At 52.0% G+C, this 19038-nt stretch overlaps 7 protein-coding genes across 7 annotated transcripts; 2 read left to right on the forward strand and 5 right to left on the reverse strand.

Moving 5' to 3' along the window:
• Window positions 1-1240: 1240 nt before the first annotated feature.
• On the reverse strand, window positions 1241-3764 carry BO66DRAFT_404248 (Ras GTPase activating protein IRA2; the record flags this gene model as incomplete). The annotated part of the gene is made up of 4 exons (XM_025648922.1): window positions 1241-1401; window positions 1464-3312; window positions 3368-3501; window positions 3560-3764. 4 exons carry the CDS (start codon window positions 3762-3764, stop codon window positions 1241-1243), a joined length of 2349 nt encoding a protein of 782 aa, XP_025500703.1.
• A 6107-nt stretch (window positions 3765-9871) lies between these two features.
• On the forward strand, window positions 9872-10777 carry BO66DRAFT_380233 (putative membrane protein; the record flags this gene model as incomplete). Its single annotated transcript, XM_025645895.1, has 4 exons — window positions 9872-10061; window positions 10126-10351; window positions 10473-10606; window positions 10713-10777. 4 exons carry the CDS (start codon window positions 9872-9874, stop codon window positions 10775-10777), a joined length of 615 nt encoding a protein of 204 aa, XP_025500704.1.
• A 190-nt stretch (window positions 10778-10967) lies between these two features.
• BO66DRAFT_394155 (exosome nuclease subunit RRP6) lies at window positions 10968-13588 on the reverse strand. The gene has a single exon (XM_025647928.1). The coding sequence runs from the start codon at window positions 13497-13499 to the stop codon at window positions 11109-11111; it is 2391 nt and encodes a 796-aa protein (XP_025500705.1). The 5' UTR covers window positions 13500-13588; the 3' UTR covers window positions 10968-11108.
• A 206-nt stretch (window positions 13589-13794) lies between these two features.
• On the forward strand, window positions 13795-14877 carry BO66DRAFT_394156 (uncharacterized protein). The gene is made up of 4 exons (XM_025647929.1): window positions 13795-13966; window positions 14040-14077; window positions 14170-14240; window positions 14338-14877. The coding sequence occupies exons 1-4, from the start codon at window positions 13926-13928 to the stop codon at window positions 14431-14433; spliced, it is 246 nt and encodes an 81-aa protein (XP_025500706.1). The 5' UTR covers window positions 13795-13925; the 3' UTR covers window positions 14434-14877.
• BO66DRAFT_163468 (phosphatidylinositol N-acetylglucosaminyltransferase) lies at window positions 14779-17490 on the reverse strand. The gene is made up of 4 exons (XM_025642238.1): window positions 17232-17490; window positions 16004-17138; window positions 15482-15943; window positions 14779-15422 (listed from the first exon to the last, which is right to left on the reverse strand). Exons 1-4 carry the CDS (start codon window positions 17364-17366, stop codon window positions 14989-14991), a joined length of 2166 nt encoding a protein of 721 aa, XP_025500707.1. The 5' UTR covers window positions 17367-17490; the 3' UTR covers window positions 14779-14988.
• Window positions 17444-17937, reverse strand: BO66DRAFT_380244 (uncharacterized protein; the record flags this gene model as incomplete). Its single annotated transcript, XM_025645896.1, has 1 exon — window positions 17444-17937. The coding sequence occupies one exon, from the start codon at window positions 17935-17937 to the stop codon at window positions 17788-17790; it is 150 nt and encodes a 49-aa protein (XP_025500708.1). The 3' UTR covers window positions 17444-17787.
• An 8-nt stretch (window positions 17938-17945) lies between these two features.
• BO66DRAFT_163452 (uncharacterized protein) lies at window positions 17946-19024 on the reverse strand. Its single transcript, XM_025642237.1, has 2 exons — window positions 18849-19024; window positions 17946-18775 (listed from the first exon to the last, which is right to left on the reverse strand). The coding sequence occupies exon 2, from the start codon at window positions 18737-18739 to the stop codon at window positions 18257-18259; it is 483 nt and encodes a 160-aa protein (XP_025500709.1). The 5' UTR covers window positions 18740-18775; window positions 18849-19024; the 3' UTR covers window positions 17946-18256.
• Window positions 19025-19038: the final 14 nt, after the last annotated feature.

Below are 19038 nucleotides of genomic sequence, written 5' to 3' on the forward strand. Positions count from 1 at the left end.
GGGGGGAACAGAAACAATACGTAGGCTTCAAGGGGGTAAATGATAGACTATTTTATCTATTGAATCCGTTTGAGAAGTGGTTTATTATGGAGGTTGCAATGTCTGAGTAACTGATTGTTTAATTCTCTTAAAGACAGATCCGATCGTTATCAATTATCAACAACTGAACAACTAAGTTCACTTCCAAAGATCTACGGAGTGCAAGAAGGAGAAGGAGAAGAAGAAGAAGAACCAGCCTGAATTCGATGCCTGAGAGAGGAGGCCTCAGCGAGGAGGCCTCAGCAACAGGCGGTCGCCGCGTTGCCTTCCTTCACACCTGCTAACGTTACCGCTTCGTCTATTCTCACTCTCCCCTTAGTATTGATCAGCCGCTCCTCCATAATAAATGAGTACCACCCTCATATCACCGAGTTGGAACTAAGTCCTTTGATTAGACTGACCGACCGCTCGACCAATTGATACTTTTGGTGACGTAGGTGTAGCCTCTCACTGCAGATCCGAGTAGGGAGATCTGCCTCCTCAATTTAGTGGCGCAAAGTGCTTCTTCCTACGTTTCACGCCTGAAGAGCAAGAACAGCAAGATACGCACTAAAAATACTACTTCAGAAAATCGGTCTGAGCCACAAGTCACGTCGGGAGTATCTTCTTCATTAGGTGCCATATTAAGGCAAGTGAACGCTAAATCCAATGGTTATAGGTACATATATAGACAGTGTAGCATAATACGGCATGGAAATGAGGCAACAAAAATTATAAACGTGCACTGCAACTTTGGTGAATTGTCGGTGGCCAAAACAAATCCAGGCACAAATCATCATAGGATATAGCCCGTCGCAAAAGTGGACGGTTTTAGGAAAAACAATAACTGAAGCCATGGGCGCTCATCCTCGAACCGGCGAGGACAGCGCTTTTGCCACCCAGAGAACAACAGGCGTGCTCACCATATATTACCGCCTTGTATGGGCAACGGACACCAACTGAAAGGAGAACTGAAATCAGAAGTCATCGAGAAGGTTTCGATGATTGATCGTCAAGCCCCATCTTGAAACATGGGGACAATCGAAGAATGTAAATCTCGGTCATCCATCCATCTCGAAATCATAGCGTAAAACGAACGGACAAGCCAGCAGCATCTGCTACGAGTATGGATACCAAACTGAAGCCGTTATTGCTTGCAGTCCGCTCGAGTTCATGTAAGTCGTCACGGTCATCGACGTGGAAGCCGAAAACCGAGGGCTTCCTACCAGCCCTTCTTCCGTGCAAATCGTTTGTTTAAAAGTGCGAGTACTTTCGAAACATTGAACTGGACGTACTCCAGGTCTAGGTCCTCCTGGTTGTCTTTCTGCATTTCCAACAAATCATCAAGCTTGAGATCCAGTTCCAGAAGGCCACGAGCACGACCTAGGTTCACCGAGTTAGCATAGAACTCACCAAAAGCCACAAGTCTGAAGTCTTCAGCTTACCTTTATAGTGGAGACTGATGACGAAGGTGCCAGGCAAAGGACTCTTGAACATGAAGTAGATATTCGCCCGACGGTTCTCAGGGACGTTGCTCTTGCGAATAACGCCCTCTTTCTCAAGCTGCTGATGTGTGAATTTGTAGGGTCCAAGTTCTTGATGCTTCTGCTGTTTCCGCTGCTTCCCCTCCGATTGACTTCGGACGTTGTGCAAGTACGACTTGTACGTTTCGAGCTGACCCACCAAGTAGGCATTGTGATCACGGATGGTCGCAAAGACTTCTTCCAACTTCTTCGTCTCTTCCAACACCTTTTCTTTCAGAGATCCCAGGTGCACCAGCTCCTGTTCCACCTCGTCGCGGAGAAGACTGAAATCGTCCGACCGATCAATCACTCCCATCTCCTGAAGCTGGCTCAACAATTCCATGGTGCGAATGCCCTTCTTGACCATGGCCGCATCGCCGGTCTTCGAGGTTGCCGCCGCCTCTGCGATGCGATAAAGGCGAAGGGGGCGCCGGGCGACAGGAGAGTCTGGCGGCAAAGACCGCAAGATGTGAACAAATGTGGACTTGGCTTCCATGAAGAAGACTTCTTCTTGAGTGATGTCGAGGGCCGAGGTCAAATCATCCAGTGCAGTGGTTTCCCAGCGACTGAACAAGGGGACTGTGATGGTCCTATTCTCCTTGCGCGGAACCTGGGGCGGTGCTGTACCAAGCTCCTGCAACAACACATGGAGGTGAGAATGTTGGTCTTGCGCCAAAGCCACATTGTGTTTCTCCAACAAGGCATGTGTGGCATACATCTCATTGAGAGTGATCTGCAACTCCAAGTCGCGCTTGGATAGTGCTATGTAGTTGTCCATCTCCAAGCTCTCGTAGAAGTCCTGCACTTCACACAGATCAAGCATAAACTTATTGACTCGTTCTTTGTTCTGCTCAATGAACGGTTGCAGTTTCGCCATATAAGGCTCCTTCGCATACGAGGGCTTGTTTGCCAGATTCTGAAGCATCTTGGCGATCAACGTCAGCGTGCGACGGGGCTTTTCCGTCGGAGTCGATTCAATCAGCATGTAGGAGCGTGGGGTGACAATGGCTGGGTTAATGAAGCGAAGGAAGAAGAATCCACCAATGAGGGTGCAGATCGTCTGGTCTTGCGCATCAGGGTATTTGCGACGAGACAAGCTCCGAATTTGCTTGCAAATCCACCGAATGCCATATGGGGCTTCATCCACGTGATCGATGATCGTTGACAGAAACTTGTTCGCTAACTCAGTAAGCATCTTCAAGCGCGGCTCAATAATGGCCTGCACCTGCTTATTCTCTGCTGCAGCTTCCGCCGTGACAGATCTTGCGAGGTAGTCAGGCAGCGATCCATTCTCTTCTTCGATTTCCTTAACCATGGTCTCATAGACCTTGAGGGGGTTGATTTCCAAGTCCACATCACGTAGCTCAATCAATGAGTTAATCTGGTCGGCGAGTACTTGTTTCAGGTAGCTTTGACCGGGCCCTCGTCGCGTATATGTAGTCATCATGCGTGAGACGGGGGTGTTCTGGCGGAGGAGGGACGAGTACTCCGGCGTGTTATCAAACTGATAGGTAAGAACAGACTGAAACATGGTGAGAAGCAGATGCTCCTCACGACTCTCATACTGGTTTCCGTAGATTGTGAACATGACCGTCTGCAGAAGGGAGTCGATTTCTGACATGGAGACTAATCGGCACAGATGGGCGATATGGCGCGGCTCGGATTGGAGAAGGAAGAGAAGATTACCGTACTTCTGAGTTTTGTCGTCATTGGGAAAGAACCCCTCCTGGGGATCCAGGACTTCGTCGAGGTGGCTCGCAACTTCATTTTGCTAGACTCATAATTAGAGGTGGCAAAATAAACAACAGTGGCTGTCGGATTCATACCTCTTCTAAAGCCATACGATTCTGAATCAACAGCGCAATCCGAGAATCCAGATATCGGACATCTTTTTCGAGAACGAAATTCTTCTTCGATTGTGAAGAGATATTCGTCTTCAACTCTTGCAGGAACTTCTGGGCTGTACCGTCCAACGTTAGAACAGACCGAGGGGGCATTTCAGACCACAACAGACTCACCCCTAGCTAGATCATCTGAAATCTCCAAGTCTCTATCCTTCGCCGACATTGACATGTATAGCGCATTCATTGACATCCGCTTCGACTGGCGGAGGGACCGCGTGTCGTGGGACGACATTGTGTTTTGACGCGTCATGGGTTGAAAAGACGAGGAAGATGAAGTAGACGTTCTGGAGGCAGGTTGTAACATAGTAGCAACCGACATTGTGTGAACAAAAGGAGTGTGACAGTGCGCTGGAGAGAAGCACTCGAATTGGCGGAAGTCGCGTATATACTACCAGCCACCAGCAAGAGCGCTTTCGGCGTCTTGTTATCGCTCTGTCTTGAGAAAGTCGAAGACCCAAGGTAATATGGCACGGCAACGTCGACGAAACGCAACCCGGTAATGTCGTGCGATGAATTGAAGCCCCTGCTGAGCGCGTATGCGGAATATGGCCGAAGGCGACCAGCGAAGGGGAAAAAGTGCGCGACCGTTGGATCGGCGATTGAGTGGCACTGACTGACAGGTCTGGCGATAGGGAGTGAGGGACCTATTTCGGGAAGTAGCAGACGTTGAACTAGCCAAAGTAAAGGATTGACGAGGAGCAGAGCGAGTTAGGAGCGATCCACAGGCGACGGCGATTCGAATACTCTCCGGCGGCTATAGGTCGGTTGGGAAGAACGAGGGAGTCGGTGGGAATAACTCCGAAAGTATTAGAGAGAGACGTTAGAATTGAAGGGATCGCAAGCTCGAAAGTGTGGGCAGGAGTGAATGATAAGTAGAGGCAAAATCACTGCCGTTTGTAGAAAGGGAGCGCAAGGCAAGGATGGGCAGGAATTAAATTAATAGATTGATGGAGATGGAGGGAGAAGAAGAAGAGAGAGGGAAAGAGACTGGAGAGAGGGAGTAGAAGGAGTCGTCTCGTCGGAGGGAGGGGGGGCAGGAGGAGAAAGATGCCGGTCGGACGCAGATGGAAATCAGGGCCACCACCACCCAAAGTAGTACTAGTTAGTCGCAGTCCCGTCCTAACACCAGCAAGTATGAGCGAGTATAGTTTAATATTGGCGACAATGCTGTTGTTGCTGGAATGGTGATATGGAGTGTCGTGGGGTTTATGTTACAGAGAACGGTAGGAATCAATTGAGAGAATGAATGACAGAATTCTAATTAGACTTCTAAACTGACGAGAAGGAAAGGAGGGTGTGATGGTACTGAATAGTAAATCAGTCCTAAGGTTAGAGGGAGAAAGAATGGATGGCTGGATGGGGATCAGAGGGGGGGGGGGGGGGGAAGGATGGATTCATGAATTGCTGGTTCTGAGGTTAGTTTGAGTTGGAGAAAAGTGGGCAACCCAAGAACCAAAAGGGAAAGGATAAAAAGAGTTAATAAAATAAAATAAAATAAATTGTGGATTTAAAAATGAAATGATACACATTTGGAGGGAGGGGGAAGGAAGGGGAGAAGGGAAAGATAAAAAAAAAGAAACAAAAAAAAAAGAAAAGGGTGGTGGAGTTGGTCTCCGTGTGACTTGCAGCAGAGCAACAGTGGGCGGACGGGTTGAATAACAACTTTGAAGGGCCAAGCAGGTACGCAACGCGGTTGACTCGTTGACTGGCCTGGTTGGGTGTAAGGGAAAAAAAAAAAAAGGGTGTGGTACATACAGAACAGTCAGTTGGTGCTTGGTGCTTCCCAGGCACCGGCATGCATAAGCTACCCTCCCCCCCCCTCTGCCTTTTCTTCTCCCGACACTACATATTCATTTTTCATGCTGGTCGGCAGAGATAGGCCGAGAAAGAGGGGACGGTGCATGCGGTGGTACGTTGTAGTGTCTCAAATCTCAACGGCAGGCAGGCATGTACAGTACTTAGTATGTATGTAGGTAGTACTTTAACTAAACTTGTATAGGCCCCTACACATAGATTGATTGAACTGGCGGTTGCTCAAGCGCTCTCCACTCTGTAATCAAAACGAACCATGCCCTGTTCCTGCCATGGACGGTCTCCCCTCCTTCCGCCGCCGCCACCACCACCGTGGCCATCTCATATTCGCCAGAAAGTATCGGAATCTCTCTTAGCAGTTATTCCGTACCTGCACTTCTTCACTGTAACAGCGGAGGACAATCGAGATTAACCGAATTGATCGTCATCGGACCATAACTTCTCCTTGGACAGATCTCAAGGCATTGTCTATGGGATCCATGGCTATCTGTTTTGGATATAATGGCAGACCATCAACGGCGCCAGACTACGGAGTAAGTGGTTTGTCATTCGGTTTTGGCCCTCCTGATTTAGTTTTTAGGAATCCATCAGGTTTTCCCAGTTGGATGCCAAGTTGCCTTTAATCTCTTCAGAATGCTTACCATAATCTATGAGTGGTTGGCAACCCACCAGTAACCTCCCTGTGGACTCCTGCATCTGTTGAGGGCGAGGGTGAGTACCACTTGGCAGGTAGGGAACGGCGCGGATCCTGTCCGGGAGAAAGAGGAGATCATGACATGCACAGTACTCCGTACTGTACTCCGTACCTATGGATTGTACCGCTCACCCGTCATCTTGATGCCAATCCATGCTTGCGACAGTCCGTCCCTTTCCGAGGTTCGTTGCACCAATGATGATAGTCGGATGATCATCTCCTGGGAGGTCGTGATTCGACCGGTAGTGCAGAGAGCCAGACGGTCGACATGCAGGACGACGCAAGGGGGGGGGATAAGGACACTTGTTAAGCAAGAAAGAACGAGCTAATCCGGGATGAGTATGCGAAGAACGACCCTAAGCGACTAGCAAAGACATTGCGTCGGGACTAGATAAGTTGATATCCACCTTGATTACTCCGTAGTAGAATCTTAGCACGAGACTAAACAGTTATTATCCGGGTTCGCTTCCCCAACTCTTTTTACCCCTGGCCCAATGCGCCCATTCATGATCCCATGGGTCGTGCCATCAGGAGTTCGGTTCCTGAGCGGAGGATGTTGCCACTTGCCACTTTGTCCACGGCTCGGTCGGTCGGAAAAGCCGGGGCAATGGAGGCAGAACTGAGGGGGATGAAGACACGAAAGAGATCACTTCATGATTCACATCGTATCTGATTCCCACCATTGACGCAACAATCCCGGAGAAGAGAAGCCCAACTTTTGAGTCTCAGATACGAGACATGGATCATAGCGTAGTCGCATCGATTGTCCCCCGCCAGCCTTCCGGTGAGCGAGCGAGCGAACGAACCGCACAGTTGCAGAACCATGCAAAGGAAGTTCCAGAGAGCATGACAAATTCCAAGATGATCTCCTAGAAGCTGCAAATGAGTCTTAACCTCTCAACCATTCTGGTCTACAGGACGCAGATTCACTCTTCATGATTTCACTACTAAGTGCTCGGTATACGTAGAAAGAGGGGCAAGGCCGAAGTGTGGTACAGGGTTAGTACAGAAGGCAGGCCCACCGTTCTTGTTCATCCTTTGTGCCATTTGTGGTCTTTTGCTACCGAGGACCAACCTACCACCGATTAGTTAGTTATATGTATAGGTGTATGTGTGTACGTGTGTATATATAGACATTTTGGAGATATCCATATGTAGGTAAGAATAGCCACGACCTGAAACCCTGGGACCGGACCAGACCAGATCAGACCAGTGGGGGGTTCTCGTTCTCAGTTCCCCTGAATTGTTCACGCTGCGCGGCTGCAGCAGCACTGCAAGCAAGTGCCACTGTCGACTCCGGGTGTGACCCGTGACCACCGGGGCCACTTTTGTCTCCTCCTCAAGGAGTTTAGCGCGTCGACTAAAAGTTCCGCCTGATCAGATCGGGGGGGACCCAAGGCTGGTACCTGCGTCAACCTAAAAACCACCGAGTCAGGGCCTGTCTCGGATTGGTGCCACCAACTGGCTAACAGTACTGTAGCGTGTGTGTGCATTGCCGCCGCCTGTTCTTAATTTACCTACAGGTTGAGTGCTGTTGGGAAGCCTAAGGCACTAAAGTTAGAAGCGAATGCTTCACTGTTTCACATCTTATTCTATTCTTGACGACATGCATATCACGTCGCCACGAACTCACAATCCCTCTCCGTTGTACTTTGACTCACAAGGTCTGTCCCCGATGATCACAACAAGGAGCCATTACATCATGACTCCAGCCGCTAACCAAACAATGGAGTCTATATTGAGTGCTGATATAGACGGCTAGCACCTACAGTCGTGGCACGCATTCAAGCTAACCCTATCTGTGGATATCCGCAAACTCAAATTTAGATTTAGTGATTGATGGGTCGACCTGGAATCTGGGCTGGGGCAAGGGACGCCCGCCTCATGCTGCACCATAGCAAACAATCCACGATGGCGGGTTACCTACAGTAGTTACCTATTCACCTATTCTGACTCAGCTCGATTGCTGATCGAGACTTGTTCTAGCACAGAATTGACAGTTTGCGCCCCTTAATTCAGCTCATCATGGACATTGACCAGAACATTGAGTAACAAACTGACCTCTACATGCTTGTCTATCCGGGGACATTGACTCCAAAGTAGCTTTCTGTATATAGACGACGCAGGCTTGATTGTCCCTGTCAATCACACCCAGTCTCCTCACGTCTAGACACTAACCCACCCTACCCAATCTCCCCGGGAATCAGACAGTGACATGCCGACAATAATACCGAGTACGACCGGACGAACCCCGCCATCAGCCCCAAAGAAACTCTATTCTCCAAGAGGACACCCGCAGTGCAACTTTCACAAGCGCAACTTGCAGCTGCTAGTGCCATTGCAGGGTGTGCAGAAGTGCATGCATGTGTGTACGACCCAATTGACTTTTCTAGTGTCCCTCCACCCCCTCCACCACCTCCACCATGCGACGATATTGTGATCGCAAACCGTGCGCTCGGGCCGCTTTTATTGTTTGTTGCTTTTGTGACCAGGGTCACTATTGAATCCTGGCGATCAGGCCGATAGATCGAGATGCCTGCCGACCACCAAAAGGCCGGGGATATTCGACACCATGGTATCTCACATTGTTGATGACGTGGTCCAGGCATTTGGGAATCCTATTCCTCCGTGATAAGCAAAATTCGAGTTGACATCATACCTCGAGGAAAACAAGATTTTGATCGAGTGCAGTGTGCTGATCAGATGATCTATCTTCTCCATACACGTAGGTGTAGAGCCTGCTCTCGACGCCTAAGATCTTGTTGATCGCCTGTGGCATTGCTTCTCCCCTCACCTAGGATGTCCACCATCAGATATTCCGGTCAGCTAGCGGGTATGCTCATATTCCGTTGTATGTGGTTAGGTGCATGGCTATGGGGCGATGTCACTCAAGACAAGCTCCAGAATTACATTTGCTTTGCTCAGATTCATCTGATCTTGTTATAGCAAATTCGTTGGCTCTAGCACCCCAGCTTGCCTGTATGTTCAGGTAGATGCACCTATATGCGTCTCTATGACTTGCTCCCCACATCCGAGCAGCAAGATGCACATTCTCTGATTCTCATTCCAGTATGTATAGTTAGTACATGAGAGTGGGAACAGTAAGCAGTGTGACGCTCAACCCTTTGCCTAACGATCCAGTGCGTATATCTCACAACACACAGCAGCATCTCTCCACAGCACTTCAGCCCATGATAACAAAACACGACGATAACCCTGTATACCTCCGGCTACCTGGTGAATCAAAAAGGCGGCAGGGCGGCAGTAAGCCGGACGACTAGACCTAATCCAAACGGGAGATAGTACGGGGGCGGTGACGGGCCGGGCTTACCGAAGCGTCAACACGTGGTTCGCCTGCGGGAAGTCAATTACCGACGGAGCGGGAGTTCACTTCCTTTCGCATTTCGCAATGCGGCTTCTGCAGCATACTGAGGTCCTGCCGCGGGCCTTGATCGCGGGTTCTTTTCTTGAGTATGTCGACTACTTGATATGTCCTATCGATGTCGATCGACCAGATCCATATAGATTGTTAGTAACGCAGACAAGACGGTTCCACCGTAGTGGAAACCAATCGAAGCATAACCGTAGCCCATAAACCTTATGTCAGAAGATGATATCAATAGCGCACTCTAATTCATACAGAGATGCAGAAACAGCTTCTACACACACCTCCAGCCCAGTATTTTCAACTGACTGCCTTCCTCCCAATCTGTATAGAATCCTCCTATACCCTTCATACAAACAACCCTCTCCCAAAAAGGCCCGGATCACATGCAAATCCATCCCCACTAAAAACCCAACCCAACGAAAACCTCATCCCCAGATCCCACTACACCTTCACCTTGACAATCTCCCCCAAAACAATCAATTGCCTGAACCACACCCAACCCACTCAATCCAGCCCGAGAGAACCCCGCAAGATGTCTCTCAAAACCTCCTACCTCCTAATCTACAACACCATCAACGCCCTCCTCTGGACCCGCATTCTCTTCACCTTACTCTCCTCCATCGTCCTCCTCGTCCCCCCAAAAACCCTCTACACAACCCTCGAACCCTGGACAAGATGGACCCAAACCCTCGCCAGCCTTGAAATCCTGCATTCCGCCCTTGGTATGGTTTCCTCCAGCCAGCCAGCCTCCCCCACAGAAAAACAGCCAACTAAGAAAAAAAAAAGGCCTCACCCGCTCCCCCATCTTCACAACCTTCACGCAGATCTTCGCCCGCAGCGTCCAAGTCTGGGCCATCAACTACGCCTTCCCGGAGGCCACCACTACGACGGTGGCCGTCTACCCGGCCATGCTGCTGGCGTGGTCCTTCGCGGACGCCATCCGGTACACGTATTTCGCCGTGCTGAGTGTGGCGGGCTCGTCGGCGGTGCCGCGGTGGTTGCGGTGGTTGCGGTATGCTCACCCCTTGTGTCTCTTCGCTTATATCCCCCCCCGGTGGTTTGTTTTGTGGTCCCCTCGGGGGTGGGGGGGGAAGAGGGGAGGAGGTGGCTCCTGCTAACGGCGGTGTTTCCAGATACTCGCTTTTCCTGGGTCTCTACCCCATCGGGATCGCCAGTGAATGGTGGTTGATGTTCCGGGCGACCCTGGTGACGGACAGCGTCGCGGTGAAGGGGATCTTTGTCTTCTTTTTGGGGTTGTATGCGCCTGGTGAGTTTTTTCCCTTTCCGTTTCCTTCTGGGTGACTTGGTGGGGCGCGGGGGCCGGGGGGGGGAGGAGAGAGAGAAGGTGGCTAATGCCCTTTGGGTTCGTTCAGGTTCGGTGATGATGTACAAGCATATGGTCAAGCAGAGGCGCAAGGTTTTGTCTGCCGCTGCTTGAATCTCTTTGTTCCGGAACGGTGGATCAACAGTCGATCCACACTGGGAATAAGTATGAGTCGACCACTTATTTTCAGCAAGGTTGGTGATCATACCAATATACTACGTATATACACGCCACCCCCACCTTACAGACCAAAAGCCAACGAACGACAAAGATAATGCTCTGCATTTTATCTGCAAAATATAACCCGGGTATCGCTATGCATACAATCGAATTCTAGTAAAAACAACCCCCGCCTCGACAACACACATTTTCCAACTTTTTTGTTTCCCCTTCCTCCTCGCATGTACCGTACTAGCCTAAAAAAAACACCTGATCAGACGACAAATCACCGGAAAGTAGCGGTTCGGCCGGCCATCTCGCGCTTCTGCTTGCGGACGCCAGATGGAGCCTCCAATGCCTTGGCGTAGGGGTTGAATTGCTTCCTTCTCGTGGGTCTGGAGGCCTGCTCGGCGGGGTTGGCATTCAGCATCGAAGCCGCAGCCTCGTAGTCGAACGGCGCTTCCTCTTGCTGCTGAGCATGCGCGGTCTGGCCGGCGGCGGCAGCAGCAGCAGCCTTGTTCTTCTTCTCCTTGCGCCGTTGCTTCTTCGTTGGCTTGTCGTTCAGGTCATGGTCCAGATCCGCCGCAGAGCTGACCTCGTCGGCCTTAGTGCCCTCCGCGTCTTCGGACTGCGGCTCAACGACGGGTGTAACCTTGCGCTTGCGTGGGCCACCCTTCTCCTTGATGGTGAAGTACTTGTTCTCGGGTTCGCTGGTCTCGGGTTCCTGCTTCGCTGCTGCCGCCGGTGGAGCCGAAGTCGCGGCGGGTTTCGCGGACGCAGCTTGGGCGGCCGGAGTGGATACGCCGAACTTCTCACGAGCTTCGGAGACCGTTCTAGGCATGGGTGGGAGGGGTAGTGACAGACGGAGAGCTTCGGCAGAGGCAATCGCGGAGATCTTGGGGGATGGGAGTGGGGACTGCGTGTCGAGCACGCCGCCCCAGAACTGCGAGATCTCGTAGCGGGCCGCCGTGGGGAGGTCTGTGTCGTCCGCGGTAGGGTCAGGTAAGAATCCCGCCACCCCTTCAGCGGAGGCTGCCGGCGTGCTCTTGGATGGCTTCACGTAGACATCGCGCCACTCCGGTCCGTCAGCACCCTCGACCTTCGCCGTTTTGATGATCTCCAGCAGATCATCTGTCCGGTCCTTGACAATCGGCGTCATAGGCGACAGAGTTCGGTACAGAGTGCCCAGGTCCGTCGGCATAGCCTGAGCCACTCTGAAGAGCACGTGCTTGGGGAACACACACTGCACACCTTCATCCTCCTCTCTCGCCACCTGGTCGCGCCACTGGTGCACCGCCTTGAACACGGCGAACTGCTCCTTGTTGATGACGATCTGGTTGCGCGACAGGACATCGTACCAGCCGCCAGGTCCCTGTCCGGTTGCGGCGTCGTAGACCGGACGCTCGTAGATCTGCAGGGCTTCCTTCTTGGACTGCTCCATGACATAATCGACCAGATTGTTATCCGGGGTCGAATTCTCGACGAGCTCGTTGCGGATGTGGTCATACACGTAAAGCAGGTAATGGGTATCCGAGCGGGCGTAGTCGAACATGCCTTCCGGGATGGGACGAATGCGCCAGTCGGCCATCTGATATTTCTTGTCGGCTTCGAAGTTGACGAATTTCTGCAGCAAGAACTTCAGACTACGCTTCGAGTAGTTCAGCGCGCAGGCGGCGTGATACGTATCGAACATGTTGACGACATACAGCCCCAAATCGCGCTGGAGCCAGATCATATCCATGGACGAACCGTGCAGAACCTTGAGAATACTGGGGTTGGCAAAGACCTCGTTCAGCACCTGGAGCTCCTCTCTCCACGGCTTCAGCGTATCGACCACCCAATCCTTGTCCCGGGTACTGATCTGCATCAACGAGACCAGACCCTGGTACGAGTGCACATCGTGATGCTCCAGATCGATCGCGATCTCCTTGGCGCCCTTCAGCTCCTCCAGCATCTCCTGCACGCCTTCCAGGGTATCCACGAAGGTCGCCGTCGTCGAGTCCCACGGCTGATACTCCCGCGGCGGCGACACGGTATACGTCGAAGCCGGGAATTTGGCCGCGCGGATCTCCGTCTCATACGGGTGCACATAGCCCGTGGCCGTCTCGCTCCGCTTCAGCGACTCCTCCAGCGGCACCGTCGCGTGGGGCTTGGACTTCAGCAGCGGCTTGAACGGCGATGTGTCGGTGTTGTCGGGCAGGTGCTCGAACAGCAGCTGGGGCTTGGGGATCTTCGACGGGCCGTAGTCGTAGACGGTCGGGAATCGGGCGGCGGCGGCCTTGCTCTTCGCGGCCTTGGCGGCGGCGGCGGCGGCCTGGTCCTGCTGCGAGGGGCTCAGTTTCTTGATCACGCCGGTGAACTCATCCAGGCAGGCATCCGCCCGCTCCAGCAGCGCATCGATCACATCCACGACGCCGCGCCAGTTGTCCTCGAGGGAGTCGTCGTCCTCCAGCGTCGGCGCCGACACATCCGTGCCCGCCGTGGCCGCCTTCAGCAGCGTCGAGGTCAAAGAAAGAAGCCGGTTGCTCTGCTCGTCCAACGAGCTCGAGACCTCCGCGTTCGAGGATCGGTGAAAGTCGACATCTTCGGCGGAAAGCTGGCCAACGGTGCGCGTCACTTGGACCAACGAGGAGGTCAGTCGCTGCTGGAACGGAGGGAAATCTGCGGCGGAGTTCATGGTTGCCAGTTCGTTTTAAAGTCAATTTCAGGCAACCCAGACACCAGGACAGAAAAGAAAAGCCCGATGTGGTCTGCTCTTTCTCACAGTCTCGGGCGAATGCTTGCTTGCTTGCAGTTCAAATTTCTTGTCCCGCGCAACAAAGGAAAAAAATGGCGCCGGCGGATTCGGAGGTGGAGAAACGCCGGGGAGGGGGGCGCTTGACCGCCTACCTGTCTGGTATCCATCAAGCAAAGACCCATCGGAGTATGTGCCTTACGTAATTCCATGATAGAGGATCTCAACTAGAATAATACCACGATTTGCCTCCCCAAACCAGCATATCAAATCACATACATAGTACTATTTCCTTTACTTTAGATTCAGTTCCATCTCATTATCCAGTATTATATCCACTTGGGAACCCATTCTTACGCACATCCAAACATGGCAGCCTCAATCGCCCCCGAATGCAACGAGATCAAAGAGTCAGCCACCCACCCACTACTTTACCTAAAGCATCCTGTATATGAGAAAACCCTCTAACCCACTTCCCAACAGGAAATACGACACCTGCTTCCTGAAGTGGTACAGTGAGAGTAAGCTGTCGTTGCCAGCCTCGGCCTCCTTCTCCCCACCTCATCACTCTATCCATCCCGGTTATCAGTCTAACTAACCCATGAACCCCCAGAATATCTCCGCGGCAACACCACCTCCAATGACTGCGAGGAGCTCTTCACCAAGTACAAGACCTGCTTGAATGTATGTACTTCCATGCCTTTTCTCTCACGGTCACAGTCACAGTCACAGACACCCTCTTTCTGCTTTCTCGAATAACCCCGCTAACATCTTCCATCAGGTCGTCCTCAAAGAGAAGGGCATCGATTCCATGCTCGAGGACGCCCGGAAGAGCACGACCAAGGAATTCGACGCCGAGACTCTTCGGCGAGGTTGAGGTCTCCGCGCATCTCATGCCAATTCCTTTCTTCTTTGACTCCGTGGATCCAAATCATCTCTTGCTCTCTCTTCCTGGGAAACAGCTAGTTCGAATCTCTCTGCCCTCTTGTCAAGGAGGGGTGATGAGAAAGTAGGTATTTTGGAGCTTTGATTCTTCAGGACATGTACAGGGCAAAAAAGGAGGGGGCCGGTCAAACCCACTCCAGAAAACCTCCTGAAAACCTCAACATCTCTTACTCACTCATCCATATCTCATCTCATCCCGTCTCCCTCCTCACTGTTATATATGGCATGGCTTGGGAGGAGGGGGGCCGGGGTTTGCTTGGTTTCCTCTTTTCTTGATCAAGACATTAGAGTTGTGCTGTTTACTTACGTGTACTATATATTTTGATGTACCATCATGTGTGATACGATGTTTGAACAACATGCATTATGTATTATATACCTATACCATCACTCATTGCATTGACTCTCAACCCGCCAGACAGCTTGAACTATCCATGCATTATGTACTTCATCCTTGTATGCTCAGAGCATAGAAGCGTCATGGAAATCATCGATGGCCTCTTCTCCGCAGATCTCCCTGTCCGAAGGTCCCCGGAACCTTCAGGATCCCATTCGCCGCAGTGCCAATCCCGCCACCCATCGATGAGGAGCTGCTGCCTCCACTACTAATTTTGCGGGGCTGTGTCAACATGGACCACACCTCCATCATGGTAGCACGGCGCGCAGGGAGCATGCTGTACTGCATGCCGTAGAGGTTGCGACGGTGGATAGGAGGCACGAAGCGGCCGGTGACGAGGCAGAAGATGACCCGCGGGGCGAGGTAGTGTTTCCGGAGACGATGGCCCAATTGGAAGTACTGGTCGAACATGGCACGAAGCGCGAGCGGAATGGACTCGAAATGGATATATGGTACGCTAGTCGTGGACTTGCCGGTTGCAGGAGACTTGTCGTGCTCTTGCCGGAGTTCGAAACGGATCCCGCCTGGATGGACCACACTCCATTAGTGATATAGCCCTGAAATATTCTTGGAATATACGCACCAGGTAATCGTCGCGAGTCTTTGACTCGTAGCATCAGTGCAAAGAGCGGGAAGTGATTCAAGAAGGCTAGGCAGGTGTCAAGCGCTGCTTTCAGTGAGATAATCAACATTCGTGCACTTGCGAAGGCGAGGTAAAAGACGATCACAGTTGGCAGGAGGAAGAAAAGGACAGTGAACAGTATGGTGCCCAGCAACAGCTGATCGAGATCATAATCGCACGAGTCGATACGGTTGCGGAGCACATTTCGCTTCTTGCCGCGAAAGAGATGGAAAAGCGAGATGATAATGGTCAGTTGCCAGTTGAATATCCGCGCCGATGCAATGTAGAAGGAGTAAATGTGGACAGTCAGGATAGACACCAGGTCGGAAAACAGGGCAATCGGCATGCTTGCCCCCGCGAAGCTTGAACATCCCACCACGTAGATGACATGTGGAAGGTAGGGTTGCAGGTTGGCAATGCAAGCTAAAACATGATATCAGTATGGCAGGTCTGCCTTGAGAACGAGGAAAGATTCAAACCCACCTGCCCAGTTCTCTATCACCCATAGAAAGAGATCTCCAAGGAACGCAGCGAGCTCATTGTTCAATTTCAGGCCAGCCGGCCAGTCCATCAGCCAGGATATGGTACGTTGCAGCCCCTCCACTGTCCAGCCCGTCAAGATGGAGTTGATTTGGAAAGCGACCCAGTTGGCGTTATCTATGATGTATGACCCTAACGCGATCCCAATGATCACATCATTAGCCACAAGCCACAGGCTGTTGTAGAATCGAATATAGTCCGGATGACTAGTTGTCACACTCTCCCAATTATCTTTCCTTTGTCGCAGCTTCACATATTGAATGGGCCAGTAGCAGAATTGTTGAAGGCGGATGTCAACCTGCTGAGCGGTAGCAGAGATGTCCTTGAGCGCAGCAGCGTCGGGACGAGCGCGCCACTCCAGGATCTGCAGGACAATTTCTGCGATGGTGCGGTGAAACACGAGCCCGACAACAAATATCCGGGTGATTACCGGCCAGATCCACTGCCAGAAGACGTAGGATACGCCGAGAACGAACAAGTCCCACAGGGTTGTCGCAGACTCTACGACCCGCTCTCCGACACTCATGCTTCTCTTGACCCGGATTCCAATCAGATGGCTGTTCTTTTCCATCAGCTTGCCCATCTCGTAGGCGCAATTGACTTGGTTGATGATGAGGGGCAATGCTTGCTCCTTTGAAGACGGGACATGCTTCACGACGGTATGAAGCTTGAGCTTCTCCACCAACTTCCCGCCCTTGCCCTTGTCGTGCTCCTCCTCGGTATCGATCTTACTGGACATCGCATCGGGTTGATCGGCCGCGACCACCTTATCTCCCAGCGCCAACGAGATCGGATCCAGCGACATGTACTCCATCCGAGTCGGATGCGGCCGGTGAAACATGATGACCTGCACCGAGAGATTCGTCTCCGGAGGGCACCAGATCCGTGGCACCTTACAAGCCGGAGTCGTAGTGACATAGAGATGCGACGGATTGAACGCACTGGGCGGGTCTGGGGAGTTGGTCGAGCCTAGAACATGCATCGCCGATCGCCCACACAATGTAAAGATGCGCACAATGGGGTGCGGGCTGTTGCGAAAGAGGATGCCTGCGCGAAGAGCATTGTCTACATTCCGTGGCTGGCAGGTAAGAAAAAAAGGAAGATGTCAGCATTTTCTGGCTCCTCTTCACATGCCCAAGACGAGCACAACCCAGACACAAAAGAGCCTTACCTCCACACCTTCCAACACAGTCAAGACAAACAAATCCAGTTCCGAGTTCCTCCACCCGACAATCACCCCCGGCGACGACGATCGCGGCAAATCGTATGGCCAGAATACCCGTAACAACCCATCGCTCATGAGCATGTTGTCATTCCTTCGGCCGGTGCTTTAGAAAGAGCCGCGACGGCGCAATTGTTCTCGAGCGGAGACCCCTAGGTGGACGTAGCGCGGGTGCTATATACCAACATATCTCGATGATCAGCATCTCCTCTCGCTCTCTCTCTGTATTGATCCAGACGTCCACAAAAAGCGAACATCGCAAGCATTGATGACATTCGACGCTTGTGAAGTGCGGGATGTATAGCATACCAATTCACCCTCAGTCGCCGCCAGATGATTGATGGGGAGGACGAGCAAGAAGAAAAAGACCGACAAGAGAAGAAATCCTTTAGCCGTGCGTGTCTGGGTACAGCACAACAGAAAAAGAGAGAAAGTCAGCCAACAGGATTCGTTCGCGGTTGTGATAACAAACGCCAGGTCCACCCGAGGTTCAAGTTGTGCGCGTTCAGCAAAAGAGGGCCACTGGAAGCCATACCACCACACCGTGATCCCATGCAAAAATCGCTAATTCGTAGAGCCGGGTGACAAGATCCCACCTCGCGGTGATGTAGCCCGCTACAAAGATTCCGAGGGTGAGGATGGAAAAGGGGTGCATGAATCAAAAGTCGTTTGGTCTGCGGGAGGTTTCGCTTTAGGTTGCGCGCATCGCTGAGGGGGTTGGTAAGGAAGCGTGGGATAGAGCAAAGAGCGGAAGTAAAGAGCCGGTAAGGGAGCGATGGCCACAATAAGAATCCAGATGGAAAATGGGATGAGGGATGAAAACAACAATGAATGTCTCTGGAAGCTCGTCTCCCCAGCTGGCAGGATAAAGTGGTTTCCCTGTTACGGCGACAGCACAGGTAACTACTCCCGCGCAACCCTGCGGCGTCTCGACCTCCGCAATCGTGCACGTGACCTGTAGTTTGTATACAAATTTACATACAACAACACCTCACCTGCGTGCCCCTCTCAGCCTCCTCAGCCCTCTCCTCCTTCTTCCGCTCCGTCTCCTCCTTAGCCCTAAGCTCAGCAACCTCCTCCTCATCCAGATTAGCAATGACCTCAATCACATCCGCACGCCCATCCGCACCGCTGGTCCCCGCATAAAACGCCAGAGCCTGGAAGTATTCCTCCGGTGCGTTCACCCGGTACGACAGGGCATCTTCCTTGATGACCTCCCGCACCGTCTTGCCCCCCGATCCGCCGACGATGCCGTCTTCCACGTCGCCGTAGATATGGTAGCGGGCCCAGACCGCGTCTCCATAGCGGGCGTCCCGGATCGCATCGACGTACATGCTCGTCCACGGCTCCGTGAACTCGGTGCCCCGGCGTGAGTGGAGGACTTGCTGGATGGGCAGGTCTAGGAAGAGCTGCTCGACTAGTTTGATTTCTGAAATGGTGGTGGTGGGTGCGCTCATGATGGCTTTTGTTGGGGGGGGGGCGGCGCGCTTGGGCTTATATTGTTAGCTTTTAGGCTAGTTTTACTATAGGAAAACTGTGAATCCTTGGTAGGTTTTTCATTCGTACCTTGGTGGTTTTTGCTTTTGGTTGAGGGCTCGGAAGAATATAGAAGGGTCGGAAGGCTTGGTGGATGGCTATGCTATCAGCACAGAAAATTGACTATCCAAGAAGTAAGAGGTCTGTAAAGACGAGTTATAAAAAGCAAGGTTAGGATGGACAGTACAGTACGTACTAGGATGTTCATCCCAAACACCTA

This window comes from Aspergillus aculeatinus, assembly GCF_003184765.1.
Source record: "Aspergillus aculeatinus CBS 121060 unplaced genomic scaffold BO66scaffold_46, whole genome shotgun sequence".
Taxonomy (NCBI): Eukaryota; Fungi; Ascomycota; class Eurotiomycetes; order Eurotiales; family Aspergillaceae; genus Aspergillus; species Aspergillus aculeatinus.

Excerpts from the sequence above, each read along its gene's own strand:
- BO66DRAFT_394155 (XM_025647928.1), bottom strand. The coding sequence starts at position 13,499 with ATGAACTCCGCCGCAGATTTCCCTCCGTTCCAGCAGCGACTGACCTCC.
- BO66DRAFT_394156 (XM_025647929.1), top strand. The coding sequence starts at position 13,926 with ATGGCAGCCTCAATCGCCCCCGAATGCAACGAGATCAAAGA. Across the intron at positions 13,967-14,039 it reads GAATGCAACGAGATCAAAGA|GAAATACGACACCTGCTTCC; the intron begins GTCAGCCACCCA and ends ACTTCCCAACAG. Across the intron at positions 14,078-14,169 it reads CCTGAAGTGGTACAGTGAGA|AATATCTCCGCGGCAACACC; the intron begins GTAAGCTGTCGT and ends ATGAACCCCCAG.
- BO66DRAFT_163468 (XM_025642238.1), bottom strand. The coding sequence starts at position 17,366 with ATGCTCATGAGCGATGGGTTGTTACGGGTATTCTGGCCATACGATTTG. Across the intron at positions 17,139-17,231 it reads CTGTGTTGGAAGGTGTGGAG|CCACGGAATGTAGACAATGC; the intron begins GTAAGGCTCTTT and ends CTTACCTGCCAG. Across the intron at positions 15,944-16,003 it reads GGTGATAGAGAACTGGGCAG|CTTGCATTGCCAACCTGCAA; the intron begins GTGGGTTTGAAT and ends ATCATGTTTTAG.
- BO66DRAFT_163452 (XM_025642237.1), bottom strand. The coding sequence starts at position 18,739 with ATGAGCGCACCCACCACCACCATTTCAGAAATCAAACTAGTCGAGCAG.